Source organism: Diabrotica undecimpunctata, chromosome 3, assembly GCF_040954645.1.
Source record: "Diabrotica undecimpunctata isolate CICGRU chromosome 3, icDiaUnde3, whole genome shotgun sequence".
Taxonomy (NCBI): Eukaryota; Metazoa; Arthropoda; class Insecta; order Coleoptera; family Chrysomelidae; genus Diabrotica; species Diabrotica undecimpunctata.
The window spans coordinates 31,072,735-31,086,386 of record NC_092805.1 but is presented as its reverse complement, the minus strand read 5'-3'; the positions used below and the strand labels follow the sequence as shown (position 1 = coordinate 31,086,386).

Below are 13,652 nucleotides of genomic sequence, written 5' to 3'. Positions count from 1 at the left end.
ATTAAGATTTAGACGAACATTGTTTTACATGCCATTTTTTTTCGTCACATGAACAAAAGATGTTTTTTTTTCCTCCAGTTCTTCATTTTTTTCGTATTATATCTATTTTCGTATTTTCGTATTATATATAACATTTATTGTTTTAATTTTGTGTTTCTTTGTTTCTAGAAAGCACAAGCTCAGTTAGCCTACGAACTACAAGCCGCAAAAATTCGACAAAGAATCCGAAACGAAGAAATTCAGATCGACGTTGTTGAGAGAAAGAAGCAGATCGAAATTGAAGCACAGGAAGTTCTCAGAAAAGAACGAGAACTGAATGCCACTGTGCGCCTACCAGCTGAGGCCGAGAGTTACAAAGTCGAAATCCTCGCTGAAGGAAGAAGGTATATTTTACTTGTTTTAAGCTGCTTTTGTCTATATCTTATTTTGTATTTTGTTACACTGTTACGCTGTGTTGCCCCTGTATCAAGATTCATGACATGTAAAGCTGGTTTCAAATGCAGTAGCGAGAATTTCTCGAAACGGCAATGTCTAACCTAACCAAGCACTGGCTTCCAAAAAATCAAATTTACAATAGGTCAAATTATTGAAGATGGTACAAAATAGACAGAATGTATTAAAAAATAATATTAGATTATAAACTTAACCGCAACAGTTTTGCACCACCAAAAATTATGCTCCTTTTGCTAGTAGATTTTATCGTGAACGTATTAACGGATTTCTCTAATTTTTTTTTAATATTTTATACCTTTTGTTTGGTATTGACACTGAGGGTCAAAGGTTTACTCAAACTTCTTTTTTGTGCTTATACCGGGTGAAAGAAAAAAATGTTTTTCTTATCTTAAGTTTGAGACACCGTACAGGGAGAACAAGATACAAGGGTGGGTTTACATCGAAATCATTCTGATATTTTGTGAACATTTTGTTTTTTTAATTTCCCTGATATCTTTAAAAACAAAGAAAATAGACGTAGGTTTTATTCTTTAACACGTGTTTTAACTGAAACAATACTAAATTAGTAATCAAAGATAACAACAGTTAACAAAACTTTAAAAACAGAAAGCAACAACGTAAACTAATATATTCCACCTCTACTTTTAATAAAAGCTTCACATTGTCTACGTTTGCTGGATATAGCATACTTCAGTACAATTCTAAATTTTGTGGGGTTGAAAAACGCAATGAGTTTACAGAATTATCCAGTGTAGTGGAAGGACGACTTTTCTTTCTTGGTACTGTTTTTTCAGCCAAAGCTAAAGCTTCTACGACATAAATAAGTACGAAAGTGCAGGAAGACTATGATAGCTTTTGAAGCGAAACTTATATACTGACGTACTACTTTTTTTCTACAGCAAAATGCTGATGCGAGCGTCACGGAACTACCACCACAAGATGGCGTCGTCACGGGTAGAGTCATAGAATAGCGGTTCTTGACATCGATTCACTACTCTTGATCAATTCGTTTGTAGTCGTCATATATTTGCTCAAAGCAGGTCTAAATTAAAAGCTGCTTAAAAATATCTAACAAACAGAAAATTTATGCATTATGTGGGCAAAAGAACAAAAAATTAGTAAAGAAACGAAACAAAAAATGGAAGATCGTAGAATGCTGAGAAGTCAAGGAAATGTTGACTCACAAGTTATAAACAACATCAATAAAGAAATCTCTAAAGCCATTAGACGGGATATTAGAAAATACAGCAACGAGAAAATTATAAAAACTATAGAAGACAACAAAAACATGAAAGCATTGAGGAGAAAAATGGAAAATGGCAAAAAAAGAAATCTTCCAACTTAAAGACAAAAATGGAAATATTATCTCAGATAGACCAAGCATATTACATATAGTGGAAAGTTTCTATGAAACATTATATAAAAGTCAAGGTATTCCAGAGCTCATCGAACAACCAATACAAAAGGTACATAATGTAGGATCGGAGGATATACCAGATATATCACGAGAGGAAATTCAACATGCCCTCAAAAATATGAAAAATAATAGAGCTCCAGGGGAAGATGGTGTAGTCATTGACATAATTAAACTAGGAGGTCCACTTTTGATGTCCCGAATCCAAACACTTTTTAATCTATGTCTGCATAGTGAAAACATTCCAAGTAAATGGAAGAATTCGGTTACAATCCTCCTCCACAAAAAAGGGGATAAATCAGATCTCGAAAACTATAGGCCAATTAGTTTGCTTAACCACTTATACAAGCTCTTTACTCGAATACTGACAAACAAATTAGAAGCAAAACTCGATTTCTATCAATCAGAAGAACAGGCAGGATTTCGAGCGGACACGGAACAAACGACCATTTGCAATGCCTTAAAACTCTAGTTGAAAAGTCTATCGAATATAACAGACCCCTTGCTCTTATCTTTGTCGACTTCCACAAAGCATTTGACACAGTCGAAACAGTTGCTATCTTAAAAGCACTATCAGAATGCAGAATAGATCACAGGTATGCAAATATTATTCGAAATATATACGAAAATGCCACAACAACCGTTAACCTCCATTGCATTACTGAGAAGATAAAAATTGGCAGAGGGTGCGGCAGGAAGATACCTTGTCGCCAAAACTATTTATAACAGTTATGGAGTACGCATTTAAACGGCTAGAGTGGGAATCAAAGGGTATTAGAATCGATGGAAAGATATTCAATCATCTCAGATATGCCGATGATATTGTTCTCATAACAGACAACTTAGGAGAAGCCAGAGTTATGCTACAACAACTACAGCAAGTAACCCCGAAAGTCGGTTTAAAAATAAACTATGGAAAAACAAAAATGATGACCAATCTCGTCCCCAATGAGCTAATAGAAATCGAAAAGTCGCCCATAGAACTTGTGGAAAAATATGTGTATTTGGGTCACGAAATAAGGTTAACGCGAGATAACCAAACATGCGAGCAACTTAGAAGAATAAGTCTGGGTTGGGCTGCATTCGGAAAAATGAGAGACGTATTTAAAACAAATATACCGATCCATTTAAAAAGAAAAGCTTTTAACCAGTGCGTTCTACCAGTCCTCACATACGGAGCAGAAACCTTAACTCTCACAAAAACATCAGCCGAAAAATTGAGAAGGACACAACGAAAGATGGAGAGATCAATGCTTGGAATAAGCTTAAGAAATAGAATAAGAAACGAGGAAGTTCGTAGACGAACCGGAGTGGAAGACATTATCGAAAATATTACAAGGCAAAAATGGAGATGGGCAGGATATGTTGCAAGAATGAAAGACGACAGTTGGACAAAAAAATTGCTTGAGTGGAGACCACGGGCTGACAAGCGAAACGCAGATGGATAGCAGATGGAAAAGTCTAGAGGAGGCCTATGTTCAACAATGGACAACTCAGGGCTGATTGATGATGATGATGACATAAAATGTGTCTCTATTCGTAGAGTCATGAACCTGGCTATAATTCGATTCTAGAGTGGATGTATTTTCCAAAGTATGTCATTATCGATTGGATTTTGAGGGTATCAACAAGTACATTATTTCGCATTTTGAAAAATTTATTTAGTTGCATATTCTTTGCGATGAACGATATTTGCAGTGTTTGCTCCCAATAATTTGTTACTCTTGGATAATGGGTATTACCCATCGTAATGTATACCAAAAACCTTTTCATTTCATTATTATTTGTAACTTGAAATCGAGTTTGATTTTGATTTCCGTAAAAATTAGTAAAATTTTCCATTTAATGAAACAAATTGTCAGTAACGTATTTAAGGTGCGTTTTCACCAAGCCCGCAAAATGTTTGAAAACGTTTGCAAATGTTTGCAACTGTTAGCAAACAATTTTATTTGGTTGGTGTAGACGTAGACAGATTTCAGAACGCTCCCAAACAATTGCAAACGTTTGCAATTGTTTGGCACGGTTCCGTCGGCTGTCGGTACTTCAAAGGGATTCGTTGTTCGTGCGTGTTTGGTGGAGACACTAGGTTTTATATTGTCATAGTAAAAAAGGAATAGTTTGTTTTCGGTGAGCGATTAGTCGAGAATTATTTGTTTTTACAAAAAAATGGAATGGGATAATGAGAAATGTTTAGAATTGAATTTTACAAAATGAAACCAGAAATATGGAATGTCAGTCATAAGCTATACTACAATAAACTTAAAAAATTCGACGCCTGGTATGAAATAGCAACAGAAAGAGTGTGGACGAATCATTTAGAAGTTCTTTTAAATTTGACATCCAAAATCTACGATTTCTTCTTTTTTTATATTCTCGTTTTTTACTAACTCAAACATGATTATAAAACTAGTGGCACATATAACTTTTCTTCTGGAGCCATTTTGTACAAACAAGACGGAACGATGGCAAATGTTTGCAAACTTACTCAAATTCTTGAGTTCTTGTTTTTGACAAACTATGCCAAACATGTGTTGGTACACGTTAACAAATGTTTGCTAATGTTTGTGTGTAGATGTTTGTAAATGTTTTTGGTGAAAACGCACCTTTAGGAAAAAAAAGAACATTTGAGTTTCCAGTTCAGTTACTTCATCTATTTCATGCCATTTTATATTTGGCGTAACATAAATAACATTTTCGCTCCATGTAACATCTTTTTTAGTCAATCATTATTTTCAAAAAAAAATGTCTTAAATTCTTTTAATTTTTGTTTAATACATTACTTTTACCTTCAGCCTTTTCTGTCAATTTCTGGTAGGTGCCCTTTTAATTTTTACATTATGGTATGGATGATTTTCAGTAACAACTTCAGATCTAACAGACAATTTGACGATTAACTGTTCTTTCAACTATTTTTCGGATTTTTTTGCGTTCAGATCATCATTATAATCACTTGATGTAAATATCAAAAATACATTCGGTATGAAACCCATCTGCGCACCACCATTTATGACAACCAACATACTTCCTTTTCAACCGTTTTCGTTGTATAGAATAGTTTCTAAGACTCACTTTTCTATAGGAGACTGGAAAATATAATAACATTGAATTACAAACTCGTTTTAATTCCAGTTTTTAGAAATTTTGGGACATAATTTTTATCAGTTCTTTGTATGCCCTTTACGACTACAATTACGGTTTTATAGATAAAATAATCTTTTTAACAGTGAATTTCATTTATTTTTAGTATGCAATAATATTTAGTAAAATAATGTAATTTAGAGTAATACAATATTTTGCGGTTTCAAATATAAAATATTCTCAAATTATTTAATATTGCATCGCAACTGCATAGCTGTTTCTATTCTCTATACGATAAAATATTTCGTGGAACTGCTCGCCACTACATTTGGAACTATAAAGCTGTAACTTCATGAAAGGTGAAATACGTCATGAAACTCATTAATATTTATATTTGGTTCATAATTTTAGAACACAAACCGTAAAGACCGCTCAAGCTGAGAGTGAGAAGGTCAAGATGTTGGGTACCGCTGAAGCTTCCGCCATTGCCGGCGTTGGTAAAGCCGAAGCCGAAAGAATGAGACAGAAAGCCGCTGTTTACAAGCAATACGGAGACGCTGCCATTATGTCGCTCGTCCTCGAGGCCTTACCTAAGGTATGTAAATCATAATAAACTGAAATATGTAGTTATACACCACACAAAACCTTTTTGTAAAGTACATTTTTTTCTCAAATATAAAAAAATGATAAAATCTTATTTGTAGTGAATTCGACCTTAGATTTTTATTGAAGTGTATCCTAGAATTTCTTCATCAAAATCTTCCAAACCTCCACAGGTATTCTATCAGGTCCTATTGCCTTGCCATTCTTCATCCTATTTAAAGCCTTGACAACCGCATCTCTCATTATCTCCGGTATTACATTCTCATTTGGGGTCCCGCATCTTCTGTCTCTACTCTAGTGTTCTACATTTAGCAACTTTCTAAAGTACCATCGTACCATCCTTTGCTTTATTTCAACAACGGATCTTAACAATCTTCCATCATCTGCCGCACGTGAATCAAGTCCTTTAATAACTTGTCCCTTGCTTTAGCAATGATGTATAACTTTTTCATCCCCTCGGGTATGAAAAAGTTTTGCTAACTTGTATGTATCATTATCTTTCTCTCTTTTAGACCTCTTATGCCTCTTACTTCTCCCTAAGCTTCTATTGCACTTCATCGTTCCACCACCAAGTTTCTTTGTCCCTAGGAGGCACTTTACCAGATGTTTCAAACTGGTTTGAAAACTTGTTTACTCTTGTATACGAGTATGTATAAAAACCAGCTATTTATAGAACAAAAAAAAATTCTACTCAGCCATTTGAAAATTTTCTAATTTTCTGGACAGAACTGGATTACAATATGCTGAAACAGAAAAAAGGTATCACATCTTCCTTTAAGCCATTTTTTTACTGTAATAATAGGAGTCTATATCTTTGATTTTTCATCTAAAATGTTCCCTGAATTTTTCACAATTCTTTCAGCTGGATCATATTTAAATTCTAGTTATAGACAACCTCCAAGAGATATGTCTACAAAAATCTAAGATCCGATTTACGACGACCAACCACAAACACTTCCCCCTGCCTTAATATTTTATATGTTAAGTTAAAAAAGGTAATAATACGGTAATAATTTAATAGTAGCACTTGTTGCTTTCTGCACATGCGATGGTCTTAAGATAATATATGAGGATATCAGAAAGGTAGTTTAGGTATATACCTCCAGTCTAGAACAACGCTGGTTCCTCCCTTTCGATTTGAGTATGTATATTCCGAAATACAAAAGAAATAAGCAAGTGCAATGTATTTGAAATAAAAAAGAGAATATCTTATGTACATTTAATTATAACTTATCAATTTCTACAAAATTAAAATATGCGACGTCACCCGTACTACAACAAGTATTTGTTTAAAATTGGGAATAATTATAAGAACAAAAAAGCTAAGTTCTTCAGTGACCAATAACAATAATTAATATAAAGCACAAAAGAATAATGACCGTCAGAGGCGGTGAATATCAGATACCAAAAACTAAGTGAATAAATAGTTTTCGTCAAAGCTGTTAACAAGCACATTAATGACAATGAAAGTTTAGAATACTTTTTATAGTTGAATGTTATATAAACTAACAGCAAAAAGCAATAGTATAGGAAATATGTAATTATTATTATAAACGTGATACAAAAGTGAAAATCTCTGAATACATACAGCAAATTATCAATAAAAGCCCAATTAATAATGGAAAGGAAAATAGTGAAGTAACAAACTATTAGAAATTGGCACTGAATTAGGTCTGTAATAAACAGTTTTATCCAAGTAAACCTGTTTGTGTATCAGAATGTAAATTGGCAACAAAAAAATATAATCAAACCTTGATTTCTTTACCCCGCGTGCTAGCACAACTGCCTATTCCCGGGGATACATTCGATCTCCTCAACCCGGAAATCTAAGACTACTCGCAACAATGTTGCTTAATTTTTGCAGTTGATGATGTTTCCTTCTTTGATTCGGACTACCAGCATCTACACTCTGACAAGAAATTAAGGAGGGAGACTAATAAATGTAATACGATATTCGAATTGTATTAGGTGTAAATCAACTAGCTGTTTACTAATAAGAAAATCAAAATAATATCGGTTCACATTTTGATAGCTCTCCGGACATTTTAATGGGTAATATGCGCTCTTTTACAGTAAGCCAGCTGTAACAATAGACGGATTCACGATATGTTTTAATAAATTAATATTTCGTCAGTACAATTTATATGAATTCGTAATTATTTACTCTTTATCAGTGGCGTTTCATGAAGGCATCTTAAAAGTGTTGTAACTAACACCAGGCGTCACACTCATATCTCTTGTTGTATTGCTCATCCATAGGTATATCCGATACACCAGCGTATTCTAGTCATAAGTAGCAGACTATTTAGACTTTATACTTTTTGTTTTCTGGCCAGGATTTGATCCATCAATTCACTAGATCAGTCACAGTGAAGTCTGGCCTGCTTGGCTATCTCACCCACGATTTTATTCTAGTCGTAAATAAGCTTGTTATGTTTTTTGTGATCTGAAATTATCGTTATCATTCCTAGCGTATTTAGCACAAATATGGCTAAAAAATATATTACAATAAAAATATTTATATTAAACATTAAACTTTTTATTAAAAGATTGGAATTTCTATTATCCCATCCAACTTCCACACAATTTTTTCTTCTATTTTCAGTGCATGGGTAATAGCGTTCTTCTAATTTGTAGGATTTATGCAATCTATACTGGTTTGTAATAGACGCTGAACATCGCCAATTTTAAATGTTACGTTCTCTTGGGCAAGATATTCCTTCATTTAAGCCCAAATTAATTCAATTGGATTCTATACGAAATCTAACACGATGCTCCTTGCTTATTGTCATTAGTTCTGCATTATTCAGTACTATTAAAGAGTTATTATTTAAACGCTGGAGAATGTTCTTAAACCACTTCTATGTCGTCATGACAGTCCTTGGTTTTCTTCGATATAAAAAAAAGGGCACCATTTTGCAGAAAATCAGTATCGCTGCCAGTATGGGCGATAATTAGACTGGCCCTGACGGTGCTTGTAATCCTGTCGATAAACCTTCAACAAAGGCGTATTGTGCATTTGTTATTGTTTGCCAAATTTTGGCGACTGTATGTCGCCGTACTATATTATTTCCTCCTTATCTGTTAAAATTGAATTCCGGCATCGTTTTATATATCGAAAGTTAAGATCTTGTAATGCTTTTCGTAATAATTTACGGCTCTTTTAGGAAATTATCCATTCGCCTATTTTACTTAATATAAATTTGAGAGTTGGAGCCCCATTTTCAAAGAAAAATGAATGTTCAGTTCTGCGGAGGATATTTTTTGGGCTTCATCCTACTTAAAAGTTTTTGGTCTGTGTTGATTTATAGATAAAGGGTTTAAAACCATTTGTTATTTTTTTCTCACGCCCAATGTGTTCAACTGTTGCCACTAAACTCCTGTTAAAAAAGAACAGCGACTGACAGCTTCCGTAGTGTTTTTTAGTTGAGCATATACCTTCCAGATAATTTACTTTGTGGGACGGGTCTATGACGTGGATGTCGTGAACTTATATCATTGATTATATCTATTTTTATTCTACGAAAAACTAATGGAATATACGGGAAATCGTGTTACTTTAACCTAATATTTTGTCTTACTTCAAAATAAAAATTAGAAATTATTTAACAAAATAAGCACGAAAACTATTAAGACAAAGCAACCGAACACAACTTTAACAGCCGATACTAGAACAACAAAGATAAACACTAATTGCAAAAATTGTTCGCATAACATTTTTGCGATTAATCATTTACCGGCTATGCAATTCCCACTAAGATATTATCCAGACCATTTAATTTTTAATAATCAACAAAAATTTAATATCATGTCAAGTATGAATTTGATGGTAATACGATCTTTGCCGTCGCATCACACATTTCCTTCTCGATAACAGGTTTTAGATAACATGAATCATTTTTCAATGATAGGTGTGAATTTGAGAAATTCATGTACGTATATTTCAATAATAGTAAAGCAAGATAAATAGAATTAATTTCTAATAAAATAATTTAATTAAAAAAAAGAATAATGAAAGAATCCATGCCGCTGTATAATTTCGCAACGTTGACAGTTGTAAAATCAGTTCTTAACAATGAATCATCCTCTCTATTTTCTTGTCAGAATATATTAGGTGCTAAATGTGGTTTACTGGTACGAATTAGAATTGCTGAAAATATTCTACATCTGCTTTGTCTCAAGAAAAACAAATTTCAAATCTGTTATAAAAATTAAATTATAGCGCTCGTGATATTTAACGTTGTATTAATTATTCTTTCAGATTGCTGCCGAAGTGGCTTCTCCTCTTGCGAAGACCGAAGAAATCGTCTTGATCGGAGGTCCAGACAATACCACGGCTGACATCACCCGCTTGGTCGGACAGATACCCCCAGCACTCCATGCCTTAACGGGAGTCGATCTCTCCAAGACCTTATCTAAAATTCCTGGCGCTTCTTACACCCCCAAGCCGACAGCTGTCAAATAATTCTAAAAATGAACAGCCTTTTGTCAAATTTTATTATTATTGCCGTAGCTGACAAAAAACAGTTACGGCGCCATCTTTGCTACGGGTTTTATACCTCTTTGATATTGTTTGATGTCTAATGGTATGATTGCAATAATTTTTAAGTTGGAGGGTGATTTATTTCATATTTTTTAACTTAGATTTTGTAAGTGAAAATTTGTACAAGCCGAGAAGCTTCCATGTGTGTTATAATCTTTGTTTACAATTACGAAATAGGTATTTTCGCACATACTATTTTTTTTGATTTCAAAATAGTGTTTACCAATCGATAAATCTAAAAATATTTTACAATTACTTTATATCTTATCCAGTACAGAACGTTTACTTTTGCAAATTGTAGATTAGTCACGTAGTTTTGTTTGCAAAACATCCTACCATTAGTTATCGCATCACCTATATTTTTAAGTCTAAATAAATATAGATATTTTGCATATAGTGGTGACTTTGAGAATACTTTTCCTCCACCACTCCGTTCACCTTTACTTTTTTTCAAATCTAGTAAAATTTGACAAAAATCGTTAAGCTTGGCTTACAGCTTATGTGTTTGGACGACGGTTTAGGTCTTTGGAACGTTTTTGATTTGATACTTATAGGAAAATTTGTTGTTGATTTAGATACTTGCATTTTGAATATCTCAGGTTTTAAAATTAATACTTAGACTTAAGTAAAGCATATGAACCACAACTTTGGGAACTTCAACATGTAAATGATACGAATTTAATGGACGTAGAAAATAAAATAAACTGAATTATATTAAATAGTTTTAAATAATTCTCCATAAATAAAGAAATTTAAACTTGGCAACAATGTAGAGTATGATTTACCAGTTTTTCTAATAATTTTGCGAAAAATATATTCCAGTTTGTTTTAAAATCTATGGGAACTGTAAAATGCAAGAGACTAAGGCAAGAATTAAAAATATGTTGAATGCTGCGATATAATAGTGTTCATGTATTATAAAATGTTATTTTTGAGGATCTGTCATCAATGAAAAGTAACTGGTGATCACATATATAAAAGAATTTGGTTTTTGACACTAAATGTTTGACTATTAAAACTGGGCTAATATCGCACATTAATTTTTTTAAAATGAAAAACCATACTTTTCTACCTAATATTCAATAGCCTTGGCGTTTTAGTAGCGCCATTCATCTTACCGCAACAGCACAATCTCAGTAGACATCTGATATTAACATTTAAAGTTGGTTTTTGTTGGTGGCATATTCCATTTTTGAAAGAAATTTAACTCCTTAATTGTAGAAAAATATTTGAAGACATGTAGAAAATGTTTAGAACTAGACCTACAAAATTGATGTATTTTTCTACTCCCAAAAGACCCTTTTTTACAAAAAAATTGTGTTTCGACTTCCACGACAAAAGTAATACACACCTGAAGCCTTGTAGTAAAACGTTTACCCTTATAAACGACAGTAATGTTAGAGAAGAGTGTTAAGTGTCTTTTTTGAAACACTAAATGGTATAAATTTTGGCTTTTTTCATATAGAAATTGGTACTGTTGTATCCTTTGCTAAAGTTCTAATATACTTCTAAAACACTACAATAATATTGCTGTTTAAAACGTTTTAAAAAGTTCTTATAGTTACAATAGATGATATAATATAATCTTCTTTGTATGTCTTGTTTTTTCAGATACGCTTTAAGTACCAAAAAAAATCAAAATTTATACATTAAGTGTTTTTAGCTTTGGAAAAGAACTGAGCTATTTTTTTTAATAATGGTGATGCAAAAGACCTTCTAAGTTATCCTATTTGATACTACTTAGTGATTTTGTAGCAACAGAAGAGCTTCTTTTACGCTACGTCTACCATGCTTTGATATCTATGTCATTTTCTGAGAGTTTACTCCGTATATTTTATTGTATAGGATACTTAACCCGTACATTAACCTTTTTTCTTTAAGTGGGTATCGTAGTAATTATTATGATTTTACTCGGTTCTTTTTCTAAAGCTTTTTACGTTTCTTACCTATAATAAATGTGTATTTGTAAGTATAAAAAATGTAACATGCTGTTGAAGATGTTCACTCTAGTGCACGATCTTCGTTTTTAATTTTTCTTTTTCTATCAGCTTATATTTAATTCCTTCTGTCGCGGTGTTAAAGTTTATCTTCTAGGACGTTGTATCCGAAAACTTAATATTAAAAATATATTTATGATTAATGGGAATACTTGTGACCAGTGTCACAAAGCTTTATCGATTCCACACTTTCGCGTTTAATTAACAAATTTATGTAAAACCTGTCACTATTCGATGATCTTTTCAAATTTGAAACTTTACCTGCATCAAATGTTCTTATGAAAAAGAAGTAATGTGAGAAGGTTCGTTTTTTTTTGTAATATTAACAATCAGTGCGATGTTGTTGGCAACTTTCGTATGTTCGTTCATTTTTTTTCAATTTTAAACTCTTGATTTGTAGCTATATATATATATATATATATATATATATATATATATATATATATATATATATATATATATATATATATAATATATATATATATATATATATATATATATATATATATATAATTTTAGGCTTATGTTTTTATTTCACTTATTTGATATATTATTTGTTTTTATTCTATAAATAATAAGCGACTTTGCTGTTCAAACAATCTTAAAAAGAATTTATTGTAAAACTGGATAGAAATATTTAGCAGGTTAAAAGTGTTTATATAAATTCAAGTTTTTTAAAACAAAATAAGATTTGCAAATTTTTAGGTAAGTACTTCTCAGATTGACGTTTTTCTTAATATTGTACGATGTTACTAAAATACATGTTGTTTTTACTGAGATAAAACTGTAATAACTACTAATAATGTGACTACATAAAATAATATGAGTAATAATATTTGTAGTATTTAAAAAATTATGTTATACTCTCAAGGAAACGATCTTCGATATCATGCCTTCTGTAAAAAATAGACACACTCACAGTAATATTTTACATACGTAAGGTTCTTGAGTTTGTTCTAAATAAAATCATTGTTTTAGCTGTTAAAAGTTGAGACAACACAATTAGTTATTACAAGAAATGAAGTCACTGCTTGTTTATTTTCGTTAATTCTATTAGAGAGCGCAGCTTCTATAAAATCAAATTATTGCCTTTTGTGATCTCACTAAATTTGGCAAAGAAAAACTTTTGAAATAATTTTTTTTTTTAATTTATTTCAAACTTAAATTCTGCCTATTTTGTGAGTTTTTTCAAGGTAAGAAATGATAGTCTCGACAAAATAGGTTTTTATTCATGTAAATATATTTTCCACAAGTGTGTTCACGATTTTCCTTTTATTCACTTGCATTTGTAGTGTGTTATCTTAAAGAAGTACAAAAGATTTGCACATTTTATAAACAATAAGTTTAAACGATGTTATTTTAAGCATTTATACTCTAATAATTAATTTTAAACATTGTTTCTTGCATAAAACGTAATATTTACTTATTTTTATTTACTTGAATAATTTATTTTTCATAATCATATTTTTGTAGAAGAAAATATTTAAATTGTTACGATTTCAATATTTTTTCTTTACTTTTTGAGTTCCCTAAAAATTTATGCAGGAAACAACATAACTAGGAT

The 13,652-nt window shown here is 31.8% G+C and overlaps 1 protein-coding gene across 2 annotated transcripts in view; it reads left to right on the top strand.

Annotated features, from left to right (window-relative positions):
* Flo2 (flotillin-2) overlaps positions 1–13,228 on the top strand; it is a 372,138-nt gene extending 358,910 nt beyond the window's left edge. For both annotated transcript variants that reach the window (XM_072525627.1, XM_072525628.1), the window contains 3 exons: positions 169–383; positions 5,357–5,540; positions 9,810–13,228. In XM_072525627.1, coding sequence (XP_072381728.1) covers positions 169–383; positions 5,357–5,540; positions 9,810–10,013 — 603 coding nt within the window. In that variant the 3' untranslated portion in view covers positions 10,014–13,228. The remainder of the gene's footprint in view (positions 1–168; positions 384–5,356; positions 5,541–9,809) is intronic.
* Positions 13,229–13,652: the final 424 nt, after the last annotated feature.